Source organism: Nanorana parkeri, unplaced genomic scaffold (genome assembly GCF_000935625.1).
Source record: "Nanorana parkeri isolate BGI_ZX_2015 unplaced genomic scaffold, ASM93562v1 scaffold53, whole genome shotgun sequence".
In the NCBI taxonomy this organism is placed as follows: Eukaryota; Metazoa; Chordata; class Amphibia; order Anura; family Dicroglossidae; genus Nanorana; species Nanorana parkeri.
Window position 1 is genome coordinate 1,332,099 of NW_017306321.1, and position 27,488 is coordinate 1,359,586.

A 27,488-nucleotide genomic window follows, 5' to 3' on the forward strand; every position below is an offset into this window, starting at 1 on the left:
TAACTTATATCTCGCTCTGCAGGTTTCCCCTCTCCATGCAACCAGTCCTCCGAAGCCACTTCCACTCAGTGATGTGTCTGTTGGTCACACCATCGCGTACAATGCCGGACCACCAGTTCTGCATTGTGAATGAGAATGCTGAGGGCCCGTCCACAATGCAAAGCGTAGGTGGGAAGAGAATAGCGCCCCCTGCCAGGGAAGCAAGTGAAAAGGCAAGTCTATATGCTTTTTTATAATACCCTAGGCAAAAACGAGCACTTAAAGTGACATTAAAGGATATTCCCCCCCCCCCCCCCCGTGCTAGTGCAAGGAATTACCATAAATGATGCCACGCCCGAAAAGTTTTGGATTCTCTGGCGGGAGCGCGCAGCGAAAACGAGGTAAGTGTAAACCGCTGTTAAAGCGTTTTTTTTTTTTTTTACTTGTGCATATATCTACTGCTTGATAGCAGTAGATATAGGCAAAAAAAACAGAGGGTTTAGAACCCCTTTAACTCTTATAATTAAGTTAGGGCGGGTGGTTGGGGATGGTGGAACCACTCACAAGAGTAGTTTTTCGTAGTTCCCTGGAGTCCAGCTTTAACCCAGCTACTTTAACTCATAGAGGAAAAATACCAAATGACCTCGGCGAATAATATAGGATCTCTTGTGCTTTTAACAACTGAAATGAATACCGGCTGATACAAAGCACAGCAAATAGCTGAGTAAAACACAACTTTATAGATTTCAAGGCAGCATTTTATCTTATGCACTTGGCTGTTCAGAGAATCAATAATAAAAATATAGTACTGGAAAGCCAATATAAAAATGGCAGTTTCTTTCTTTTTTTTCTCTAGCAAACTATTTTTATCTATAGGCCAACATGGATCCCGTCTTGCTTCCTGATTTTTTTTTTTTTCCCTTGACTGGCAGAGCGGAGTGATTATGAGCTGCTTTTCAGCACATCTCCCTTCTGGCAGAGAGAGGTTTAAAAATCAATAACAGCCAGCAAAAGGGAGAACAATAATAATTGCAGGAGCAATACGTTTCTTAGCATCATTACCTCCAGGTTCTTTGTCGGGATTGTACTCTAAAGCGTTGCTGCAGATCAGGTCCACGTCCAGCAGGAAGTCCCGCACAGTCAAGTAGTGGTGCTTGTCGATTTTTGTAATGATGGTGGAAAGGTCCATGGGTTCGCGGATAACTTCTAAGTAATCTGAGACCTGCAGAACAAAAAGGGACTAGCGATGAGTTTGAATTGGATCGAGGAAAAGAAAACTGAACTGAGAGCTACAGGAGTTTAAAGAAGAGCTCCAGGCAAATGAATACATAATGGCGCAGCTCCCTTTTCTAGGGTGACTTTAGTAGAAATCTGTGTATCAGGTTTACAGTAGGAGTGCTTGCTTTGTATGCCGATTGCCAGGAAATGTCAGGTACCTATATTTAATTTCTCCTTTATAAAATGCCCATTATTCAGCTATTTAGAGACTCCACAAAACTCTTCAACGTACAGTCTTAAAGAGCCAGCCACAGACAGTGCGAACATACAAAATCCAGACAGGGTCCTTAATGGGAAATACACCGCTGCTGCATCCAAATGGTATTAAAAGAGACCCTGTCACCAACTTAAACAATTGCAGGTAAAAGCAAAGCTAAATCAAAGTATTTAAAATGCTTACTTGCACCTTTTTTTCCTTTCCATAAACATCTGTGTTTGCATTGTGCCTTTAAACGTGCTAGCAAATATGACTAGTCAGTTCCCTAGCACAGCCGCTCGCTCTCCCTCCTGCTACACAATAGCCCTCTCCTCTCCTTGGAGTGTCTAATAACTGTGTGCTGGCCCAGCTCCTTCAGCCCTCCCCTTACCTCCCTACATAAACTTATGTAGCTGGTGGGGGAAAAGCAAAGAGGAATACTATAATACAGGGCTAGCCAAACTTTGGCACTCCACCTGTGGTGAAACTACAACATCCATTATGCATATGACTTTGGACTATCAAAGTCTTGCAATTCTTTATGGGACTTTTTTTTGCAACCCCTTCAATAGAGCGTCACTTAAGTGACAGCTCCAAGTCTGTTGGGGCTGTTGACATCACAAGCGAAATGGTGGAGCCCAGCAGCAGTCTCAGGGCCCTTCATGTCTGCACAAGGGAGGCTTATACAGGTTCAAAACATGCATAATATAGGTCAAATCTTCCCATTTTAGGTTATATGTGCATTTTTTTTCTCCTTTAAATATATGCACATAGACTCCATCACCAGACAGGGAACACGGTCCCATGAATAGGTAACGGGGCAGTCTGTAAGCATGTAAAGCCATTCCAGTGTTCCAACTGGGCAACAGTGTGGCTGAATTTCCAATCTTTGTTTTAGCAGTATCCCGGCTCCTTTCCCAAATAGCTTCCAAAGACGGGGCCATCTGCTACATGCCTTCTTCTCATGACCTGAAAACTGACCATCAGGGGTGCCATCTATTAAACCCTAGAGAGGCTGTGGGCTGAGCTTGTGTTGCTCACTCCCGTTCGTCACCAAAACCAATCGATCCAAAAAGGAACTCCTACTGTAAGCCAGATATCAGCTGCACAAGCGATGGAGAAGAACGGAGCTTTACACATCTGCCTGGAGTTTTCCTGTAAAGGAGCAATAATGCATCAATCAAAAATGAGCAGCTCATGCAAAATGACACAAACACAGGGAGATTTACTGCATGATGCAGAGTCTATTCTTGTAAAATTGCCATTTTATGCTCAGAACTTACAAATAACGGCAACTACACTTCATGACTAGTGTGTAATCTGTATGTGTCCTTCAGGGAAGGGGGGAAAACATCTGACCAGCTATACAATTTTCACAAATGTTCTTTCAAATTCTTGCCTGCTTCTGTTCTGTAGGCCATTCCAATGCATCTGCTAAAATCTTTCCGAATGTTTGCCAAATTGTGGGTCATATGAGCAGTCCCAGTGTAATATAACAAAAAAAGCACACAAGCATTCCTTGTGATTACATTACCAAAAATGAACTCCCAGTGCAGTAACACTGAGAATACAGCTGGGTGTTCAATAATCCAGAAAACAGGCCTCCTATAATTTGACCTCTGGTTCTCTTAAGACTTCTGGATGAGGCAGTAAGACAATTATATAAGCAGGGTGGTGAAGAGTCCAAAAAATAACTTCTACAAAACCGAATACTGCTGCCAAGGTTTTTGGGGGGTTTTTTTTGGCATGTACACACATTTTTGGCTGTCTACACTCTAACACATAAATTAAATTCTCATTCATTAAATTACAATATTGCTTGCACAGCAATTAAATATATAAATGTAAACTAGGAGTGAGATTTTGTTAAAGTTTATGCCGGATTTCACAAAAAGGCCAATCGGGCACAGACCTACAACAAACCTACACACCTAAACATTGGGGAGATGGATTGTGTAGTTTTTACATACCAAATGGGCATCAAGCCGCACACAACATGAAAAGGGTCCAAAGTGCCTTTATTTGTACATAATACTGTGACATAAAAACAGTCTCTGTTTTGGGGGCAACAAAATTCCCTCTTCATCAGGGCTTAGAAGAATGAAATGGGGAGCGGCCACAAAAGAAAACTAACCAAATGGATGTATATTTAATTTGGACACCTGACCATCGCTTACTTAAATGGCCAAAAGTATGTGGAAGTCTCTCCAAATAATTGAGTTGAAGTGTTTCCAGTATTGGGTACCGATAATGCTACAGCATACCAAAACAATTTAGACAACTGCAGCCTTGCAAACTGTGTAGCAACAGTTTGGAGGCGGCCATTTTCTGTTCCAGCATGACTCTGCTCCTGTTCCATAAGCACATGGCTTGAGGAGTTTGAGTTGAGTAACTCAAATGACTTGTACAGAGCTCCCCTGACCTCAACCCTACAGAACACTTTAGGGATGAATTGAATGCTAATCACGAGTCAGATCTTCTTGTTCAACAACCTGACCAATGATCTTGAACCTGAAATGGCACAAATTCCCACAGACACTGCAAAATCTTGGTTCTCAAGGAGCGGGATATGTTATAACTGCAAAGAAGGAAGGGGGTAACTCGAATATTTTCAATTACTTTGGAATGGTATGTACAACAACCTCTTATAGGTGTGATAGTAAGGTACCACACGTGTTTGGACATCTAGTGTATCAACGCTGCATAGTGTTAACTGATTTGCAAACAACTGTCAGAAATTCTTTGTTCATTTAGAGACAACCTGAGTTACACTTATTAGAGACACTGCATGTAATCTGCTTGGTAAATCTCCCTCATTCTGTGCAACATAATACAAGAACAACATGCAAGACCAACAAAAAAAAGGCAGCAATAAACACAATGAATAGCTCACAGCTGGAAAAAATAAATCATGATTAACTACACAGGGAACACACTGATCAGCTATTTGTACATCTCCCCATTGGTCTGGCAGTGATGGAAAGTTCAGAAGAAAAGAGCTATGAGTGGATTCCACAGAACAAAGGTAATGAAGGGTGGGTCTAATGACATAATTTAAACTGATGAACTGCATGCAGATGATGGCGGTCTATTGTGTATGCAGCACAAAGCTTTGCATGGTGAAGGAGGCAGGTGATGGCTTCAAGGGCAAGTTCCCATCCAATATTTAGTGTTCTCAAACACAAGTCAAAAGACAACACAAACCATACTAAGGATCCCATCTGACTCCAAGACACAGACTGTACCTGTGGGCACAAGTGATGTAATGGAAAGGACAACTACCTCAAGAGTGATTCGCAGGCAGACTGATTATGTTTTCTAGAGTTTTATATATCCATCTCCGAGCTCAAAGCTGCAAAAACTGCACCTAGGCTTTTACCTATAGAGCAGGGGGAGGCAACCTTGGTTCCCCAGCTGAGGTGAAACTAAAAATCCCATCGTGTATCTGCCTCTGGGAACCATTCCTGTGGCTGTCAAATGCTTGTGATGCCTGCTGTGAGGTGCCTACCCCTGCTACAGAGAATGGTAGAGCAATTTCAAAACCGAAATAAAGTTAAAAAATTGAAAAAACCCACATGCACCATTTAGTTCTGCTAGGCTATTATAATTTGTAACACAATTAGTATATAAGTATCGGATTATGTCTTTAGCTTTAGTTATTTTCTGAAACAAACTCTTCCTAAACTTCCATAAGATAGCTCATCCCATTTGATGGAAGATAAGCAACAACTGCTTTCAGTAACTCCCTTTTTATATGGCGGCCCAATCAGGTCCGCCTCTCAGTATATTCTTTTTTAAGTGGACCTGATCAGAAGCCCAATGTTAGTCTATGGGCAGCCAGGTGTGAATGGAAGGGTGTCTGTTTAGACCAGACAACGGCCAGGTAGGAAAAAAGCTAATTCATCAGAGATCCATTTCTCCAGAACCAATTGTGCCGGATCAGGGGCAATCTGATGTAAACGGACAAAGATCGTTTACATATGATTTCCTATAGACTAACATGGGGTCTAGTATTTCATTTTTTTCCATATCAAGATGGAGGAAAAAAAACTTGACGGACATAGATGTCACGTCCAATCCGAACTGCTCTGATCAGGAGTGGATCCGTGCACAGATCGCCCTCCTGATCAGCCTGTAAGAAAGGGGCCCAAGAGAAACTCAGCTGTCTGATCACTAAACAACTATATCTAGATGTATTTGGTTCTATACAAGAATGCTGGATGACCTTCACCAGCTGTATCCAAAATCTCTTTATTCTTTCATAAAAGCGTCAACACAACAGATGAATGGAGACCTCCGACACGTTTCAGTGGGTCTATAAGCGCGTGTGTCCCTGAAACACGTCAGAGGTCTCAATCTGCAGTGTTGAAAGAATAAAGAGTTTGGATATAGTCGGTGTGTGCTCATCCAGTTTCCTTGTATAGCTGTTGTAAGTAAATGAGCTGGAAGAGCACCTAGTTATAGCAGGCAAGCATGGACTGACCTAGAGAAACACACTGCTTTTGTTATATGTATGTGCTTGGTGCACACCAAGTCACAAACATTTTCAGCGTTCATATTAAGCACTGGCAACATTCAGTAAGCCGCCATCTGACACAATCTCAGTGAATCAGGTTCAATGAAAAATAAAATGTATTTGATGCATTTTTATCTGCGCACCAATCCCATGTCAGGGGTGTTCTTGTTTTGTTGCTCGTGTGCCATTTAATCTGGCATGTGCAGTGTTCTAAAAGGGCTATGATCAAAGGGAATATGCTAAAATGCAAAAGCCCATTACTTCAAGACGCTAGATAAAGGTTCTGAAGTTTGGATCGAGACTGAGCGCGAGTATGGTCTTCCATTTGTCTGCCTGTGGTGATGAGAGCAGAGCAGAGTTTCAATCATGGATGGGAATGTGGCTTTGTGGAGGTCAGCTGAACAGATCAACCTTCACTGCACGGATTTAGACTCGCTCTGGTCTGGTCTTGGAGTCACATGGTGAACCCTGCACGGGCATGCACAGAAGCGGAATTTGTTGTCAGTAAATACAATTTGTCTTGAAAAATGAATTGATTTGGTCATCGTGAAGAATTTACAATTTTTTTGTGATGTAAAGCATTAGGCCAGTACTGTTTCAACACATTGTCTTGTCAGAATGCCAATTGCAAAATATCCGACATAGATCGGTGACTGTTCCCAACATTGCCAGGTTTCAGCGGTGACTACTGGTCACGGTTGTGGCTTTCCAGATACGCCTGAACACAAGCAAGAGGATTATAAAAAGGACAGGAGCCCATTGTTTATATGCTATGAAAACACAAATTGGTAGCTCAAAACTAATGAATACCTGCAAGTAATTAAACTCTAGTCATGATATCCTGCTAAAGAGAATATGTTACCAAACATGCTGAAGATGGCTGTCCATTAAAAAAAAAATGTTATTAAAGGGGAATTTACCAGTTTCTACAATGTGGTTTAAAACAATATGAAAATGCCAGGTCTACCACTTCATTCACTGCTACATATTCATATAGGTTTATTATTTAGATAATGCCTGCATTAAAAACACCATATTGCAATCACCAGCCTAGTACACAATTTCACATCTGCCACCTATAGCTGCAGAGCACTGGTGTGAACCGGGCCGACTAAAATCAAGGCAAATTGACTTGCCTTTGTGTTGTGACTGCGCTGGGCAAGGCTGCCAGTGCACCCAAACACACCTGGTATGAAAGGGTCCTTACTCAAAGACCTGATGCAAGGGGATTAGCTTGACATCCAGGCAATTGTCATTTGAAAAATAAGTCAGCGATGGAAGCCTCCCTCTATCGAAGAAAAGTGTCCTTAAGCCATCAGCTGGTCTTAGAAAAGAGTTTGCAAATCAAATCGGTAACGCAAACAATTTTAAAAAAAAATTGTTAAATAGGAGTGGAGTCCAAAAACTGTTGCTCACTGCAACCAGATCCCTACCAAAACCCCAGAAATTTCCCAACATGATCTAAAGATTCTGCTAACCCCAATGGAGGCAACGCTGCTATTGAAGCTTGTACCACATCACTAGTGTCCTTTCCCAAGGTCTGCCCCCCAATCACAGGCTTAGTCATAGAGATCTCTACTAAGTCCATGGTTGGGTGAAACGTGTCATTGGGGGGGGACCTTGGAAGGAAGACTAGTGATGTGGTGCAAGTTTCAATAAACTATCTCAGCAGAATACGATGTGTGGCCAGCTTTTCTTCTGTTTGAATGGGCTCATACTGAAGCAAGGATGTGCTCCCAAGCTGCATGCACCCAGCTCATTCCTTCCCTGGGCCGTGGAGGAGCGCTGCCTCTTTTGGGTGTTCTCCTTAGATTTAGGACATGGACTTGGGATGTAAAACGGTTAAGAGTGGGCACTGCTCATAAGGGGTATAAGCAACAGAAGTTTCAATCCATTAGCTTTTTTTCAGGCTACAGTATTAAATAGGACATTTCTTTAAAGTAAAGCCAGGAGACATCAATAAATGCACAGTCAGAAAACATATATGTGAACTCTGTTACCTGCTGAAGATTAGTAAATGTGTTCAGCCAGTCGCAATTAACACATCTCAATACAATGCACAGCTAGGAAGAGGACTCGGCCATTTCCTGGTTCAGCTTAGCAGTGTTTCACAATCAAGTAACAAGAAGTTGCAAAGCCAAGCAATAGTTATCACTTGCCTGGCTGTGCAGTGTAGTAAACGTAAATCACACGTGTGGCTGAACAGAATTTCCAATTCATTGACCGGTAAAACAGATCACATATCTGAATTTAAATTGAATCTTTAGTCGTTTCTCTGGCATTCTACTTTAATGGCAGAATCAATGTAAAACTCTGTTAAAGAAATAAAAACAGATAAATTGGTTACAACCCGTACCTTGTCCTATACTATGCAGGTACTTATAAAGCAGGGCTTATAAACCATTCTGCTCTTTATTTTGTATGCCGCAGAAACACTGACTTTTGGCTAACCTGCCCATCGCAGGCTGGGCCCGCTCTGGAATCTGTTGATTGAGTAGCAGCTAAATCCCTTCACATGACACAGTGGGAGCTCAACTAAAAGAAAACACATGAGGTCACTGTTGTATGGGGGAAATGATTCAATGGAATGTTGGGAACCACATGCCAATAACGGAATTCTGTAATATAGGGACCAGTCCAGACTGTTGATGAAAAGCCAATATTGCCTGGACAAATTAAAAAATAAACACACAACTTTCACTGGAAAAAAGCTATAATACACATATAGAAGCAGAATCCAAACTAATCTTTGTGCCAATTTGTAAACGTGAAGCGTTCAGGGTTATGTGGTCTAATGTTGTTGGAGAGAGTGAAAAGTCATTCAAAACACAGCCTTGGTCTGCGTGCATCTTCCATGCATATTCCAATTGGTTCCCGACAGGGTTTACCCATGCGTTTCAAAAAGAAGGCTCCTTCCACGCAATTCTTCCTCAAATCACTACATCTGTAAATCCGACTTTTATCCTGACATTCCTTGGAAAATTAGGGCTTGTTAACGGAGCTGCGTTTTTCTGCACATGTATGATGTGAACAAGAGACACAGATAAAAATTGTACAACTCCGGTGGTGTGCAGAAACTTGCAGCTCAACGGACACGGTGTTAACAAGGTCTTACTTATGGATGGTCTCTGGCAGGGTTTAGTAAAACCCAATCTGGTCGTCCTTTTCAATTCAACCCTGATGACTTGTGCAATATTTTGATAAATGAGGCTTACCGGGTAAGTGTTTCATGGGTCTTGGGGTCTATTAGAGCAAAGAGCTCGAACCACAGGAATGATTATTGCCCATTTAGCACGACCCGGGTCTAGCATTTCCTCAGGTAAGCTCCCTAGACTCAACATATATTCCTTCTCTATAGCTCCCTCAAGCTATAAAGAAAAGTTTGAACATTTCTAGGGCACTATTGGTACCTGCAACACCTCCACTTGAGGGACTTGCCAAGAAATGAAGCAAGCAACACCACCAGGGTCCTAGAGTGCCCTCAGTGAGGTAAGGTCCCTAGACTTGGCTAATTTTCCTTCTCTATAGATCTTCCAAGCCATGAGGAAACGTTTAAACATTTCAGGAGCTCACAATGGGCCGTCGTGCTTCTCAGACAAGGACTAAAACAACTAGACATGTGTGATTCATTTCAAATCAAAATTCAGACGAAATTTGTAGATTCGGAGCATCCGAATTACCGAAATATAACATATCCTAAATCATCCGAAATTTCGGATTTGGAACGAATTTCGTCCAAATCCTGTGTGCGCACCATTAACATTTAAACTGATAAAAACAAAGAAAAGGATTTTAATGCCCCCTTAATAGTAAAGACTAGAGCAAAGCAACCAGAAATGACAAATGTGCCAATTCTGCTACCCCACCTCAAGTTGAATTTTCGGGAATTCGTCCGAATTCCCAATCCCACACGAATTCCGAATCAGATCTGAATCAGATTCCCTAAACGAAACACATATAGGATCTGAATTCCAAAAACAAAATAAACGAAATCCGAAACTAAACAAATTTTTAGCCGCTGCACATGTCTAAAAACAACCCACTACCCCACTAATTAGGAGGCCCAAAGGGAACTTTGTCCTTCTAAAAATAAAGGTGCAGCCATTGCTGGCTTGCGTGAAGGTCTAGTGCTGCTATTTACACACCTGCTGCACTACTTACCAAGTCACTGACCTGCATAAACCTCAAATGCAAGTAGGCTCCCATGTCCCTTGCTCAAAGGTTCCTTTCAGTACTGCATGTTGTCTACCAACTGTGTTTTCACTGTGATAAACAGGTCAAAAGAACACACATAGTAAAACTTAAGAGGATCTTAAAAGGCCAATAAACCTGAGTTACAATTTATACCAAGTGATCCATGTTGGGAGTTCTAATTATTTACATTGCTATGTTAAAGGATCACAAAAAAAAAGAAAAAGAAGAGTTTTAGGTTTATCTTCTTCCTTGTACAAGGAACAGAGAATTCAGGTAGCTCAGTTAAGAAGTAAAGTTTGGACTGTCACAGACGTGAAAGGGATTTGAGGTCAAAATGTACTAAATATATAGCAGGGATCCAGACCCCACCCTGTGCCACCAAAAACAGAAAATCAAATTTAAGTTTAGCTGTTCCCAAACGGAAAAATTTTAGGAAGAGGTGCGATCCCCCCACCTTTATCTAGCTTGGTTTTAAACACATTTGCATCATAATGTTTTTAACTGTAGTCTAGGTTTACTGGCCCTTTAAGATACAAGTTAACATGAATGATTTACAATCCACTTTCTTGTGTGTGACCATATGCAACCTGGCAGAGCTTTTTGGGTAAGAAAAAAAAAAATAAAGAAAATACAATCCGCTTCATTGTTTGTGCATTACTGAAACAAGACCTCTTCAATATCCACCGGTTTGCTGAAGATGTTAAAGCGTTTATCAGTGGCCAGTCGCTTGGTAACATCCCTGAGGAACAGTCTCAGCTCCCGCAAAGTGTTCTCTTCGTGGTCCTCCATCCTTTGCTTCTCCACTTCAGACAACTGAGGTTGGGGAGGAGGTGGCGCAAGCGGTAGAACTTCCAAAGATCGCATTTCTGAAAGACAAAAAAGTTATATTGTCCTTTATAATCAGTATTTATTCTCATTCCGTCCATTATGAGTGATCGCGGTGGAGGAATGAGGAGAGAACAGCAGCTGATGAAAGATGAATGACATTTTGATGGTAACAACTTCATTTTTATGCATAGAAGCATTTTGATTAATGTAGGGTGCTAGGAGTGCACTGCATTTTGATATCATTGTATTTTAGCCATCTACTGCCACCATCATAACAGATATTAGGGCAATCATTCCCTTTTTGTTCATGCAGACGATTCCATTAACAACATAAATTTGTTAAAATGACACTCCATTAAATGTAACAATGGATTACAAGTTATCTAGGTCATCTCCTGCAAACTAATCACCCAGGGAATGAATGAAGAGAAGCAGAAGACACGGACTTATATCATACAGTATCCAAAAGTGGACAAATCAGTAGCTCATAACCGCTAGTCGTATTCCAGTTGATCAAGGGCTGATCAGTGAAAATTCTTTTATAATTGGATGCTATGGATAGCATCACAGAATATTCACGTATCACAGAACTTCTTTATAAGCGTACATTTCTTTGTTAATGGATATGAACAAATGACAAACCTAAAGCTGAACTCCGGGATAATAGGATTTTTGTAATTACCTTGGAATCTTTCCATGTCCATTGAGGGACACAGGAACTCATATATTGTAAGCATGTCCAGGGTAACCCCTCCTACTACCAGCATCCCTCAGTTCAGTAGCAAAGCAGTACCGAGCATATGACCATAAACACATAGGGGTGGGACTTGTGTCCCTCAATGGACTAAAAAAAATATCTTAGGACAAGGACATGAATCCTATTTTCTCTCTCATCTATGGAGGGACACTGTCTTTCACCTTTGGGATGTCCAAAAGCAGTTAAAACCAAGGGGTGGACAACACAACAAACACAGAGAACTAAGAACTGCCTGCAGCTTAAAGGGCTGCCTGAAGGATTTCACACCCCAAGCAGAAGAAAGAAGTCCTGATTTAAGTGAAAGGCGGACACAACATTAGGTAAGAATGAAGTCATAACCCTCCACACCACCTTGTCCCTGTGCAAAACTACAAACTGTTTTTTGTAAGTCAGGGGTGTCAGTTGGAATACTCATCACGCAAGAAGCGATGTCAATAGGAAATGCCAGCTTATGGGTAAGGGTAGAGCGAAGACCGTCTCTGATGGGTTCAAAGGGGTTCAAATGTCGCCCTGATGAAGGGACCCTCTGCGGCCCCGAAACATTGGCTTCTTGGCGCATGTGATGTATCAATAAAAGTGCTATCCTTTTTGCACATTACAAGTGAGTGCTGGTGACTACTATCTTTACAAAGGGGGGTTTAAGTGCAAAGAGAACCAGATTCAGATCCCACAGAGTCACAGGGCAACAAACAGGGCATGCTACATAAAAGACTCTCTGTACAAAAGGTCTTAATCAAAGATAGAGAGCCCAACAGTCTGAAATAAAATAGAAACGACAATGGTCAGGTTTCTGAGTAAGGAGGGGCTCAGGCGTGTTCACAGCTCCACGTACCAAGCCCGCCAGGATGCTGACAGCGCCAATCACAGGTACTGAGACATTTTCCAGGTCCGCAGCTGCAGAGATCGGGAAATGTCTCAGTGCCTGTGATTGGCGCTGCGCGCTGTCAGCTTCATGGCGGGCTCGGCACGTGGAGCTGCGAACACGCCCGAGCCCATCCTTATTTCTGAGTACAGAGAGCCAAACACTGGTCCAGTCCTAGCTGCAGGAAGGAGAGAGCTCGTACCACAGAGAAATGCCTAAAGTGGAGACCCCCAGACTCACACCTAGTGAAGTATGCTTTCCATGTCCAATAACAGACCTTAGTGGAATTAGCCTTTCAAGCTTTTAGCACTAAGATTGACAAGTTCAGCAATGCCTTGGTATCTTAAATTCTGGGCTTTAAAAGCCATGTCATTAAAGCCAGCAACTGTAAAGCAAGATGGTAGATTGGTCGGTGAAACAGAAGATAATGACGATAATGACGATCTGGAAGAGACTACTGCGCACACCCTCCAGAAGTCTTACCAGGACAAAATACCACATCCACCTGGGCCAGCTCAGAGCAATGAGCATCACCAGAATGCACCCCATCTTGATCCTGTGAAGCAGGTGATGAAGAACGTTCAAGAGAGGAAGATAGCATAGGATTAGAGTGTATTGATCCCCCAGAGTCAACCAGAGGATCCCTGGTACCTGGAGGCAAACCTGTCCAGCTTATTCCAAAAGACAGGAAGGAAAGACCTCTCCGGTATCAGAGTCAGATTCCAGGCCCACCAAGCCAAGTACGACCTAGTCCTCCATGCCAAACTAATAGGTCTGTCCAGGGACTACAATGTCCCACAATGACAGAATGTAGCATTGTAGAGGTCTAGAGTGAAACTGGGCAAACAGGACTGCTTCAAAAGCAGGCTACCATCAGACCTAGCATTTAAGATCTGCCCATCACCAGAGGAGCAAGTGAGTTAAGAGGACCCGTAATATTTCCAGACTGCAAACACTAAAAAGGCATGCCTAAAGATTTGTATTTTTAAAAGGGTCAGAGGGTGGGGTCCTATAGGGGTAGAGTGGTCGAAATGGGGTCATGTTTGTTGCTTGGCGAGACCCGAGTTGGCCTTTATGGTACATAAACTCTCACCTGGTGATTATGGTCACATTTCAAGGATAACCTGACAAAGCTGCTTTGCTTTAATATTGCTTTGTTATAAAAAAAATGTCCTTTTTCCCTGTTGAAGCCTTCTGTCTAGAGAAAAAAAACCGCACACACAAATTCCCTGAGTCATGGAGGGATTAATGGTGTGACAAGGGACAGGAGTTTTGATTTCCTGAAAGGAAAGGCTCAGCAGTACTGTAGCATGCTGCAAGCCTTTGATACATTCGTTAGGGCCTTGTTCTGGTTTATCATCTCTGCTGTTCAACAGGTCGGAGCCGAGCATGGAGGTGAAAATCCCATTATATTATCAATGACAAAGCTGCTAATTTACAGTGTACTGTTGTGGTCTGTGAAGAATAGAACAATGGTGAGAACCAGGCTGGGAATATGATACAACCTCCTCTGTCCCAAGAGTTACGGTCTCCAACTGCAGCTGCATCTTGTGTAAATCAGAAATTAGACTTAAATCCTCTTTCCCAGCGAGTAACGTATTAATGGGCGATTAACCACTTCCCGGACACTCACCTGCAGTCTTCCTTTTTGGAGGTGGCATGGCTGCCTGTTTGAGGATCAAATCTTGGAAAAAGTTAAAACGATCTTCTTCATTAGGTCTGCAAATGGTAAAAACCTCTTCATGCTGAAGCCTGAATACATACTTCACCTGCAGGGAGACACAGAATTTGCCAAAAAACACACACATTAGAGGTCTGCAACCAAGAGGGCATAACACGATATGACATGCTGATAAGCCCCATTAATTAAAGGGTTCTTTTGCATAAAGCTGAACTCCAGGCAAATAAAGAGACAGAAATGAATGCAGTTCTGTAATTAAAAGAGAACTATGGGGTAACCTTTTTATCCCATAGTACTTTTAAGGGTCACGGGAGGACATATTCCAACGTTCTCCCGTGACCCGGAGCTCAGTATATAGCGGGCTATTGCTCACTATATACCGAGATCGCCTCAGCCGGGACGGATTCTGACAATGCTGTCCACCCAGCTGCGTGAGTGACAGCTGGCTCTGCCCTATCTAGAGGCAGAGCCAACAGCGCCCGCCGCCCCCTCCCACGTCCATTCCTCCAGCGTTCAGCCCTGGAGGATTGGAGAGGGATCCCTGCGGGGAGCGGAGGCTGACAGTCACTGCTCTCTGCAGGGAGATGATCGGAAAGTGAGCGAGCGACAGTATGCGTTCGTTCACTTCCCGATCCATAGAGCCGACCTGTAAAAGTTTCATTGTCGGCTCGAACTATGAGGATGAGTGATTTTCACTTGCCTCATAGCTCTCCTTTAATACTTTTTTTTTTAATGGAAGCTGTGCTACAGAGCAAGTAATAAATAGTAACAAGTACCTAAATTTGACCTGGTATCAGCCTCTTAAAGCAGACCTCATACTGGGGGCAGGAGAAGCAGCGCAAGGAACCAATCAGCTATGGTACAGGGCAAGAAATATGCTGATAGGAGAACCCAAAGTGAAAGACATGAAATCATCCGTCTGTTGCCTCTCCTTTCTATGCTTGTCAAAGGAAGGGGCGCGGATGAGACCTGCAATACTGATCTGCAGCGAAGGAAAATTAGCTCTCTCATTGTGCCAGGACTGTTTGGTGTGCAATTCTCAGGACTGGATGGACAAATACAAAAATATATAGCAAATAAAATGTAGGCTTAAAGTGACACTAAACTCAAGAGTTAAAGCTTAAAAATAAATTCAAGTATATTAACTATTAACATCTTATTTGTGTATCACTCGGCTGCAGGTCCTCAAATCATCTTTGAATTGGTGCTGACACTGTCCTTCCTTCTGGAGGGGGGCTACTTTGGTTCCCCATGGTCCCTGTGTGCGTTGTAAAGTAGTCCTAATTCCAAGCTCGCTCCTGTGATGGACTACAATCTCAATCCAAATTAGTAAACTACAGGCGAGATTGTAGTCCATCACAGGAGTGATCTTGGAGCGGTGACGACTTTACAACACACACAGGAACCATGGGGAACCAAAGTAGCCCCCCTCCAGAAGGAAGGACAGTGTCGGCACCAATTCATATACAAATAAGATACATTTTTGTTAATAGTTAGGGTTCTTGAATACATTTATAAACTTTAACTCCGGAGTTCAGTGTCACTGAGTCCCACACATGGAGTATGGTCAATAATCGTGTTGAGGAAGATTATGAACAACAATGGGGTCGCAATTGGCTGCTTCCAATGATACCCAAAAGGGGAATTTAGTAAGTTGCATGGAGTTTCGGAATTTGGGCAAGTTGTGTTGCCTGGTAATAACACAAGAAATTGGGGAGACTCAGACCACCCGATAGGCAACTACGGGATAGAAGAGACCTACTCAGTCTCTGCCTCCTGTGTTGCCAAACAAAACTAGACACTAAACATGGCTGGGATCGCAGGACATGGTAAGGTACTGGTGCAGGGAGAATCCTGAAATAATACAGACGTTTCAGAAGATTGGACTTATTAATCGTTGCTATTCTCCCTATCCAAGATATCGGGAATTCAGTTTTTTCATTCCGGTCTGTCATCCAATTCTGGTGACAACCCCTCAATTGTCTCTTTCTGAAATGGGCATCGCAGGGGGAAGAGAGGGAAAATCTCTCCAATGGGGATAAAGACTAACCTTCCCTACTCTATATAAAAAGAGAAAAAAAATGGCTGGAGATAAAACTGTAAATGGGTTATTAATTAGGCCAGTTTCCCATTTAAATTGGCCTTTGCACAGTATACTTTTGATCGAGTAGTATTTCTATTTGACTCAAGGTTTCCACTCTCTCTTCCAGATCTGTTGATAGTGTGAAACGTTGCTTCTGTGCAGGAGCTTTCTGTAATAAAGACGTCCCTGTGCAGGGTGACTGGTCTTGTATCCGCCCCCTCATGTAGTTTTCTGCAGGCAGCTTGTAGTGGGTGGAAATGCTGGGCCCCTCCCACAAATCTGTTCTCTGCACAGATTATGTGCAGCACAGTTCTAATGTCACTGTTACTTTTGCATGTAACATCTTGGTCTGCAAAAGCATTTCATGCCCACCATGTGACTTTAGATCCATGGTTGCTATGAAGGAGATATATATATATATATAATTTGTTTTACGCCTAACTTTATTGCTATCACAACAGCCCCCTATGCGATAGCACAGATACAGCGACATGTCCTCTTAATGGAGACATTAGGGGTCTATAAGACCCCTATTGTCACCTAAGGACCCCCAAAGAAGCTGATCTGAGATCTGCTTTATTATCAGCTTCTTCCGTGGAAGCCAGAGAAATCGCAGCTGAAGGCGGAAGTGACTTAATACACACCACTTCCGCATTCAGAGATCGGAGGCGAGGATCAGCAAGTGGAAGAGTGCTGATCTCCATCTGATCTCAGTACAGACAGCCACCATGCTGGAAGCTGCTGCAGAGGGGGGTGGGCCGCACACTCTTTGGCACCATACAAGTGATTGGGCACTGTTTAAAACGGGAGGACGCTAGTATATGTCCTCCCGTGACCCTTAAGAGAACTATGGGGAAAAACACTTATCCCATAGTTCTCTTTTAATATCACTTTAAAGGAGAACTATGAGGTGAGTGATTTTCACTCATCCTCATAGTTCTAGCCGACCTGTGACAATGAAACTGTCACAGGTCGGCTCAGTAGATCGGGAAGTGAGCGAACACATACCCTCGCTCCCTTCTCGATCCTGTCCCTGCAGAGAGCCGTGACTGTCACTCACGGCTCCCTGCAGGGATTTCCCCCTCCCCACTCCGATCCTCCAGCGCTGACTGCCGGAACGGACGGGGCGGGTACAGCTGGCTCTTCCTCTAGATAAGCAGAGCCAGCTGTCACTCACGCAGCTGGGTGGATCCAGACAGTAATGTCGGGATCCGTCCCGGCTATGGCGTCTCAGTATACTGAGCTTTGGGTGACGGGAGAACGCTAGTTTGTGTCCTCCCGTTACCCTTAGGGGAACTATGGGGAAAGGCACTAACCCCATAGTTCTCCTTTAAGTACAAAAGAAAAAATGAAGGATTAATGGATATTGGAATCTTTTTTTTTGCACTTCTCTCATAACCCGAAAACTCGGTAGTTGCAAATGAGTCACTATAAAGTTTTGGAACACTACATTGGTTTTTTTTGCTTAAGTGTTTTAACAGGATACAATAGCGCTGTGTTCTGATCTCACCGGCACAGAATTCTCTGTTCCATTACAGCGGCAGATTAAGAGTTCAAATAAAACATGACTTATTACAACACATTTTAATTAGCAAATCTATAAAAACAGGTTTCAAATCCTCTCATCAAGTACTACTTGTGTTAAATGGAAATAAAACTAGTTCTTACTTTAAGGAAAAAAGGGATATTTATTTTCGTGTGGATGCACGGAACGTTCTGTAATCTTTCACAGTTTATTTTAGGCTGCACGTTCTAATGAGGACCTGTCTTAGGTTACTTTGTATCAGTAAAAGCAAATCAGTAGGCACATGCCCTCAAAACACTGCATGAGGTCCCCTTATTTTTGGGATATGGCATGGAACCACAGGTACAACATAGCTGAACTGGAAAGTGAGCTGAATTGGAGAACTTTCCCAAATCAGCTATGTTGTCCTAGACCAGTGATTGCGAACCTTGGCACTCCAGCTGTGCCAAAACTACAAATCCCAACATGCATCTGCCTCTGGGAGTTATGCCTGTGGCTGTCAGAGCCTTGCAATGCCTCATGGGACTTGTAGTTCCAAAACAGCTGGACTGCCAAGGTTCGCCACCACTGTCCTAGACCGTTCACTTCTCCTGCCTTCTCCAAACTCTCCACCCTTTTATGACTAACCCTGTCTGTAATGCAAAACCCTTCAACCTACAAATCCGGCTGTTCTGCCTCGAGTAGGAAAACAATTGGAGCACTGCAGTATCAAATTCGGTCACTAGATGGATGCTGAAGTAAACATCTCTGTTTATAGCAGCTGATTTGCTTTAATAAAAGCTCCCATTCCTCCTGAGGGGAACAAGCGCATCTTGGGAGCTCAGACTCCATCTTAGGGATTGAGGCAGCCATTACCACCTGTGGCACATGTTCATGGAGGAATTAATCCTACATCCCCTTTAGGCAGCATCATTGGTAGCACTGGACTTGGTTTCTTTCGGTACTTATAAGCTGCAACTGTATTTGCATGTTTTCCATTTGGATTGTATGTTTTTATGGGGGGGGGGTTTCCAGCCACCCCATTTTAATAAAGCATCAAGGTTCACTGCGTCTGGCTTATTGCAGAATAGGAGGCTTTAGCTGCATGTCCAGTTACCCACAGGGAAACATGTAGCAGGGACTTATTTTCAAAGGATGTCACCAGCACACCATAATATCTTGTGCAATCAGCAAAAGTCCATTTGACAGATATTGAAACTCAGTACAAGCGCTTTCGTGGCCACACAGGGTCCCCATGATCAGGCTGAGAATTACCTTTCATTCTCAGCCTGATGAAGGGAACCCTGGGTGGTCACCAAAGAGCTTACACTTGAGTGGCAATATCCATCAAATGGACTTTTGCTGATTGCACAAGATATTATGGTGTGCTGGTGACACCCTTTGAAAACCTGTAACGTATCTCACTGCGTCATCCGTGGTTACTACTAGCACCCACCTGCATCTTGCAGTGGATTCTATCCAATAAGGAGTGTAGCAAGAGATTCGCATCCCATAGCGGGGGCAGAACGCTGGCCTTAAAGCACAGTGTAATAAAAATTTGTAATCTGCTGCTGAGAAGTACAAGCAGGTAGGTCCAGGTTGGCTGCACAGTGTCTTTCTGCAGAGTTCAGTTGCTCTATAAGGCTTTCCTCAAATGACATGCTTTAGAAAATGCATGCATTTATATGCCACAGATCCCTTTGTTTTTAGAGTATTAATATATGGAGGAAAAGCAAAGAATGTCCTATTTTCAGAACTGGCAAAGCATATACAGTCAAAAGGTTAAAAAAATGTGAAAAGCACTACCATGCGTTTAAAAAAAAAAAAAAAAAGGGAAAAAAACATTATTCTGACCCCCTTCTCTGACTGTGTGAAACACTCATTGCTAAGATGGAGTAATGTCAAGTACACAAGGGAAAATTAAATCAAAATATGTGTTTGTAAGCGTGTCGAGCAGGAGCAAGCAACATCGAAACTCCAGCTGTACTGAAATTACAAATCCCATCATGCCCCTGTCTCTGGGAGTCATGCCTGTGGCTGTCAGTCCTACAATACCTCATGGGACTTGTAGTTCCACAACAGCTGGAGTGCTGAGGTTGCCTACATCTGGTGAAGAGTAATATCATGAGATAATCAAAGTAACAATTCATTTTCTGCCTGAATGGAAAACGTGAAAGTAAAGTCGAACCTTTTTTTTTTTGGCTTTGCTTTTCTTTTGGGTCACAGGAGTATATTGAGTACATTTACTAATATATTCCTGTGACCCAAAGTCAGTAGATAGGTGGCTACTGCCCGCTATATGCTGATAACGCAGAGATGCACAACGCTGCATTCGGTATCCACCCGGTTGTCCGACAGCCAGCTATGCCTCTTTTGAACCAGAGCCAGCTGTGCCCGTCCCTCCAATGAGCACTGGAGAAAAAGAGAAGGGGGGGGGGGGGAGGGTGACCCTCTGCAGGGAGCAGAGACAGTGAGCGGCCCGATCAGCAGTTACATGATTCCTCAGCTGTTGGTCTTCAAGTCGGCGCGTGGCAGCTGCAGTGTGCCATGTTGGCTCTAAGCAGTGAAGAGAGTATATTTTAATTTACTTTTTGTACTCCAAAGCTGGAGGTGGTGCCTAAAAATCTACACCATGTGTACTGCTTAGCCTGAGTGCCCAAAGAACCTGAGATCTTGTCAAGATACACGTATTTCCACAACACACAAAGCATTCGATTATGTGCCTCATGCCACAGCAATGTCACTAGTTCTTGGTGGCTCCCAAGGCAGACCTCCGCTCCATCCCCCTAAATAGGCCTTCATCCTGCAGGAGTGAATGGCATAAAGAAGAAGTGGTTTCTTACCTCCTCAGGCAGCTCCCCGTACACCGTTTCAGAGGTAGACAGTAATAGTATGGGAGAGAAGGAAGGGATATCTTGCAGGAGTGTCAGAAAGGTAGCCCTCACAGTTTCACTGACAGCCTCCCACCATTCCCCGACATGAGGCATGTAAACAACACTGGGTACTGTTCTCCGAGCTTCCCGGAACACCTGTACAAGGACAAACCAAAGTGTTAGTGCTCAGGACATATTACAATAACTATTCAACCCGGAGAAAGAAAGAGTGCCAAACACCTCAGATCACAAACTTGTACAGCAGCCCATTCGCAAGCAGACCAAGCCATGAGGCCAGCTTTGGCCATCCATGGTGATGCCAACATCTAACAGATATTGGTAAAAAGTAAGTACTGTCCAAAGGGACATACTCTGATGTGGTCATCACATGGTCACACCTTTCCTCCCACCTCAAGGGTCTCTGTGGGGATGACGCTTGTGGATGGGAATTGCCCATTACTGGCAGAGAAAGTCCAAAGAAGTTTTTTTTTCCCTTGATTTACCCGGCAAGTGCACATGAACCTTCACATATGTGCTACTTACTGTATGTAGTTGGTAGATGGAGGAAAACACACCATTTGTACCAAGCTGAATGCCATTGGCGTTTAAGCTAAACAAAATCAATACAATTTCAAAAACACAATCATTCTTTTTTTTTATTGGGAAAACAATATAAAGCATTAGAGACTGGCCATTTTGGCACTGATCTTTGCTCACGTCAAACACCCAAAACACATACAATGATATCACACAAAATACTACAATTCCAAAAGGATACTTAGACACACAATGACTATAATAGTAAATAAGTCACTCAATGCTAACAGAGCACCGGGGACTAGAACATACACCAGTGTATGGACACATTTCTTCCTAAGCATGCCATGGCTGACAAGGCCTGAACCATGAAACAAAAAAAGCGGTTCTCTCTGTAATACAATGACAGACTCCTCTATTCACTTAAAGCCTAATTCCAGTTTTGCTTAAAAAAATAAATAATATATGAGAAACCCCCCACTATATGTTTACTATGTGTTCCTAGTGACCAGGCATATCTAAAAATGATCAAAACAATATTTAACTAGATCTATTTTTAGGGCTGCAACAACTAATAGATTACATCGATTATAATCGATAATGAGAATCGTTGGCAACGATTCTCATCGATTAGTTGCTTTTTGATTAGTTGCTGCCGCTCTGCTCCTCCCTGCTGGTGTTGGCTGCAGCGCTCTGTGTGCCTTTCATTCCCCGTCTATCGGCAGAGGCAGCGAGAACACAGACCACGACAGCCAGTAACAGCGGGTAGGAGAGGCCGCTGGGACTGCATTCCCCCCCCCCACTCCCAGTTGCTGCTGTCCCGGTCCTTCTCCGCCCTCCCAGCCTGCTATTGGATATGTAACATGCAATAGCCACCCCTGTACACAAACTACTTTTTGGCAGATTACCGGTACATCGCTTTTTGGTCCCATTGAAACCGTGCTTTTCCAGCCATTTCCCACTGAAGTCTATGGGACCAAAAAGTGCTGTAATCTACCTAAAAGAAGCTCATGTACTTTTTCCAATGACAGGCTTTTTTCTGCTCGCGACAAAACGCTCAGGAGTGAACAGGGGCCATAGAACTGAATGGGATTCCTTGTCTTGAACGTTTCGGCGCACTTAGCTTTGAGCGACAAGACTCCTTCGGTGTGAATGGGAGCTTACCGAGCCGCCCAGCACCAAATTATGCAGCTTTGTGCATGGGCTCACAGACCACAATACTGCTGCATTCTGATTCATAGAAATTATGGATCTGAGCAGAGTATTGTATGCCCGTTCACAAGAGATCATATGTTCAAGTTGTGCAAAATCGGCAACTTACCTGGTGACCCTGCCATGGATGACCTTGTTCAAGCTTTGTGTGTTATTGGATGGCAATGTTTTGACCTTTCCCCCCACCAGTAATGTTTAGGGACATCCAATGGAGACTACAAGTGGCTGTTTCAGCACGTTACACATGGGTATGATGCACTGTTGTCACCATCAGGAAAGCCGCTCTGAGAAGCATGTACCCATCGCTCGAGTGCATGAAAACAGGAAGTGGCTGCAAAGGCGGTGCAGGAGATCAGCAGCACCAAGATGCAATTAATGATGAAAAAGGGTAAAAAAATTTACATAGTTTATGATACACAGTGCTTTGGCAAACTGTCATTAAGTTAGGGTTTACATCCATTTTAACATTTGAAGCCCATATTAAACAAGTTCTGTTACTGCGCTCTCCCTGTACACTATATTGCCAAAAGTATTGGGGCACCCCTTCAAATCATTGGATTCAGGTGTTCGGTGAAATTTCCTTGCTATTCCACAGTCACCTGTTAGTGGTATTATAACAAAGTGGAAGCAACTGGGAACAGCAGCAACTCAGCCATGAAGTGGTAGGCCACGTAACGTGACAGAGCGGGGTCAGTGCATGCTGAAGCTCACAGTGCGCAGAAGTCGCCAACTGTCTGCAGAATCAATATCTACAGACCTCCAAACTTCGTGTGGCCTTCAGATTGGCGCAACAACAGTGCGTAGAGAGCTTCATGGAATGGGTTTCCATGGCCGAGCAGCTGCATCCAAGCCTTACATCACTAAGTGCAATGCAAAGCGTGGGATGCCGTGGTGTAAAGCACGCCGCCACTGGACTCTAGAGAAGTGGAGACGTGTTCTCTGGAGTGATGAATCACACTTCTCTGTCTGGCAATCCGATGGACGTGTCTGGGTTTGGTGGTTGCCAGGAGAACGGTACTTGTCTGACTGCATTGTGCCAAGTGTAAAGTTTGGAGGAGGGGGGATTATGGGGGGAGGTTGTTCTTCAGGGGTTGGGCTTGGCCCCTTAGTTTCAGTGAAGGGAACTCTTAAGGCATCAGCATACCAAGACATTTTGGACAATTTCATGCTCCCAACTTTGTGGGAACAGTTTGGGGATGGCCCCTTCCTGTTCCAACATGACTGCGCACCAGTGCACAAAGCAAAGTCCATAAAGACAAGGATGAGCGAGTTTGGGGTGGAGGAACGTGACTGGCCTGCACAGAGTCCTGACCTCAACCCCATAGAACACCTTTGGGATGAATTAGAGCGGAGACTGCGGGCCCAGCCTTCTCGTCCAACATCAGTAGCTGACCTCACAAATGGTCAAACATTCCCGTGGATGCCTTCCCAGAAGAGTTGAAGCTGTTATAGCGGCAAAGGGCGGGCCAACTCAATATTGAACCCTACGCACTAAGACTGGGATGCCGTTAAAGTTCATGTGCGTGTAAAGGCCGACGTCCCAATACTTTTGGCAATATAGTGTATTTATACATGGCTGCTATACAGACACTTTACCATGCTGCCTCATCAGTGAAGTATCACAAACATCTCCGCATACAGCTCTGCAAAGGTTAACATTTATGGTCCATTCCCAACCAATGAACATGGAATAAACTCACAAAAACATTGTGAAATTTTGAGGAGAACTAGCAATGTATTTTTCCCACCACCCCAGGACTTGTACGGCCTTAACAATGGCTTTATCATCTGGAACTCATTACTGGCTGACTAAAATAGATGGGATTTTCTGCCAAGTGACCTAACAAATGCAGATGTAGCTTGTGAATCCGTTTATAGTGGTGTTTCAACACTGCAAGTCAATTTCACCCTTAACTAAATCTAGGCAGCCTGCCCTGCAAAAGTCAGCATTTTAATTAGAATGGCGCTTTGTGCGGAGCTGAGCGGCAAAGAGCCTCGCCGCTGCTCCTATCAGAGTATTTACCGCGATAAAGTCAATCAAATGAACAATGCAGCAAATTGCTATTAATGTCCTCAGACCGCAGTCGCTCAATTTAAGCATCCTGCGTTCAGTGTGAGCTGGAAATAAGATATATGGGCAGAAATTGATTTACACATAGGGCTTCCATAACGTGTGGCTGGAGGGATGCAGTGACATTGATTTGTCAGAAAAGAAAAAAAAAAAAAAGCTTTTTGTATCCGATATATATTTTTTTCTTGGAGTCCACTGGGGGACACAGCTTAACGGTATTAAGCAAGATAAGGTTATAACACCGCCTACAGGAGAAATGGGCACTAGGCATATAATGAAAAACTTAAAAGCCTGCCCCATTATGACTAACACGTTCCACTTCACCCCTTGCCAGTTGTAGCAAGCAATCAAAGAGAATAGATAAGATATAAACACATTCACCACAACCTATGGAATCCACATGGAAAGATAAAATCTAAAAAAACAAAAAAACAGCATGCACGACCCCACACCCACGAGTTACAAAAAGCCACACTCACCTGTGCACATGATTCCTCAGGAGTCTTTGCACTGACTGAGTAAAGTGCCGGTAGGTCCAATCGATGCACTGAGAATTTTTCAAGCCTGTGCAAGACAGCTGGAGCAAGGTGCGAGGTTTGGCCTGAGCCGGGCTCCCCTGAGAGGAGCAGCCTGGGCCGGTAGGAGGTCGGCTGGTGACAAGCTGATCTGTTTAACAAATAAAGATTTACAGCATTAAAACAAGATCAGGCAAGACAAAAAATAACATAGAAGTAAAGGATTACATGCAGAAAGCAACCAAGAGCAGATCTACATATACAGGAGCGCTATATGAGGGTGCAGATCTACATATACAGGAGCGCTGTGTGAGGGTGCAGATCTACATATACAGGAGCTCTATATTAGGGTGCAGATCTACATATACAGGAGCGCTATATGAGGGTGCAGATCTACATATACAGGAGCGCTGTGTGAGGGTGCAGATCTACATATACAGGAGCACTGTATGAGGGTGCAGATCTACATATACAGGAGCTCTATGTGAGGGTGCAGATCTTCATATACAGGAGCACTGTATGAGGGTGCAGATCTACATATACAGGAGCACTGTGTGAGGGTGCAGATCTACATATACAGGAGCGCTGTGTGAGGGTGCAGATCTACATATACAGGAGCACTGTATGAGGGTGCAGATCTACATATACAGGAGCACTGTATGAGGGTGCAAATCACTTGTGTTGAATCGCCAATGTTTCAGAACCACGCAGGGTTCTAAATAGGATTTTGGTACTTACTGTAAAATTGAGGAACTGAGGAACATAGTATGTCCTAAACCTCTGGCTTATACTGCCACCGACAGGAGGAATGGACACTGGCCCTGCCCAGTGCATAACTCCTCCTGCTACCAGCATGCCTCAGCTTTGTAGCAAATCAGTACCAAGACCATGATCATAAAAACACAGAGGTGGGACAGAGGGGGACTTGTGTTTGGAAGGACTCCATGAAAAGGATTTTATTTTATTTTCCATTTCGTCCATTGGGAGGAGACGTCCTAAATCTACGGGATGTCCAAAAACAGTCTAATTGAAAGGTAGGCAACACAGCAAACGCCAACAGGCCCAACATAAACATAAAATGGAAGACTGCTTGCAACTGAAATGGCTGAACACCTTTATATCCAAAGGCTAGGCAGCTATATTTCCGAAGGCTGCACCAAAGAGTGAGAGGTCCAGGGAAATGGAGAGTGGACAAATGGAGGGGAAAGACATTTGACCTTTGATGGTATAGAGAGCCTAACTTTGATCCAGACCCAACTGCAAGAAGGAGAGGAATCATCCCAAGGGGAAACTCCTAGGATTAAAGCCCTTACACCTATACCGAGTGAAGTTTTCTCTCAACGTCCAATGACCTTGCAGAAAGCGGACATCCTGGCCTTGAGCATTATCAAAATTAAAGGCTCAAAGATGCCACTGTTCTTTATAACCTGGACTCCAACATCCATCTTGGTAAAGCCAGAGACCAAGACGCAGAATGCCAAATTGGACCATGGGATAGTACAGCTGCAGGTCTAGCAGGGCCCATGATGCGTCTGCTAAAAGTCTTTCCAGGTTGGAGTACCACATCCACTCTGGGCCAATCCAGGGTAATGAGGATCATCAGAATGCCCTCAATATGGATCCTGCAGAGCAGACAAAGTAGTTGTAGGCAAGAAAAAACATACTGATCCCATGGAGCCACCAGAGCATCCAACATTCCCTGCTCTCCAATCACCAACCAAGTGCCTAACTTGATTCTAAGAACTGCCTTGAATTGACAGCACAATTACATGAAGCTATGCAGCACTGCCAGAGTCAAGTCCGCTTCAGTCGGGACCCCAAACATCTGCGGGTAGGGAACAGCAGGATACTGGCTAAAACTTAACTATTTTCTATCATTAATTACGGTGTTTAACAATATTCTGATGATCTGCAGTCATGCATTATGGAACACGACTGAATAATTCGGTAGAAGTTGTTTCATTTTTTTAAGAGCCTACCCTCCAATTTGCATAATATGAAGAGAAACGTTAAGCCATTAAATGAAAATGTATCATTAATCCAAAGACTATTAGACGGGGAACGGAAATAGTCTACACCTGATAAAAACCATTAAAAGGAGAATTACAGCTTATACAGAAATGACAGGACTAACGCACTGTAATGTATGTTATTAGATGAAAAATTACAAAGAAATATGGGGACTGAAAATGCTAGTCGTCTAGCTGCCACACCTTCAATATTTTTGAGTCACTTACTTGGAAAAAGCACACATTGCGCAAAATCAGAATACCCGATTTGCGTACTTGATCACCATCAATAGAACTGATACCTTAAGATTAAAGTAACATCCAAATAACCACCATTTGCAAAAGGAGAGGGTCTGCAATGACATTATTTCTCACTTCACCTTTAAAGTGATC

At 43.4% G+C, this 27,488-nt stretch overlaps 1 protein-coding gene across 1 annotated transcript in view; it reads right to left on the bottom strand.

The window, feature by feature from the left end:
• Positions 1-27,488, bottom strand: part of ATAD2B (ATPase family, AAA domain containing 2B) — a 121,450-nt gene that overhangs the window by 30,974 nt on the left and 62,988 nt on the right. Inside the window, exons 16-20 of the mRNA XM_018575355.1 lie at positions 25,051-25,237; positions 20,722-20,907; positions 14,244-14,379; positions 10,833-11,029; positions 1,042-1,201 (exon numbers count right to left, since the gene is read on the bottom strand). Of these exons, the coding sequence (XP_018430857.1) occupies positions 1,042-1,201; positions 10,833-11,029; positions 14,244-14,379; positions 20,722-20,907; positions 25,051-25,237 (866 nt within the window). The remainder of the gene's footprint in view (positions 1-1,041; positions 1,202-10,832; positions 11,030-14,243; positions 14,380-20,721; positions 20,908-25,050; positions 25,238-27,488) is intronic.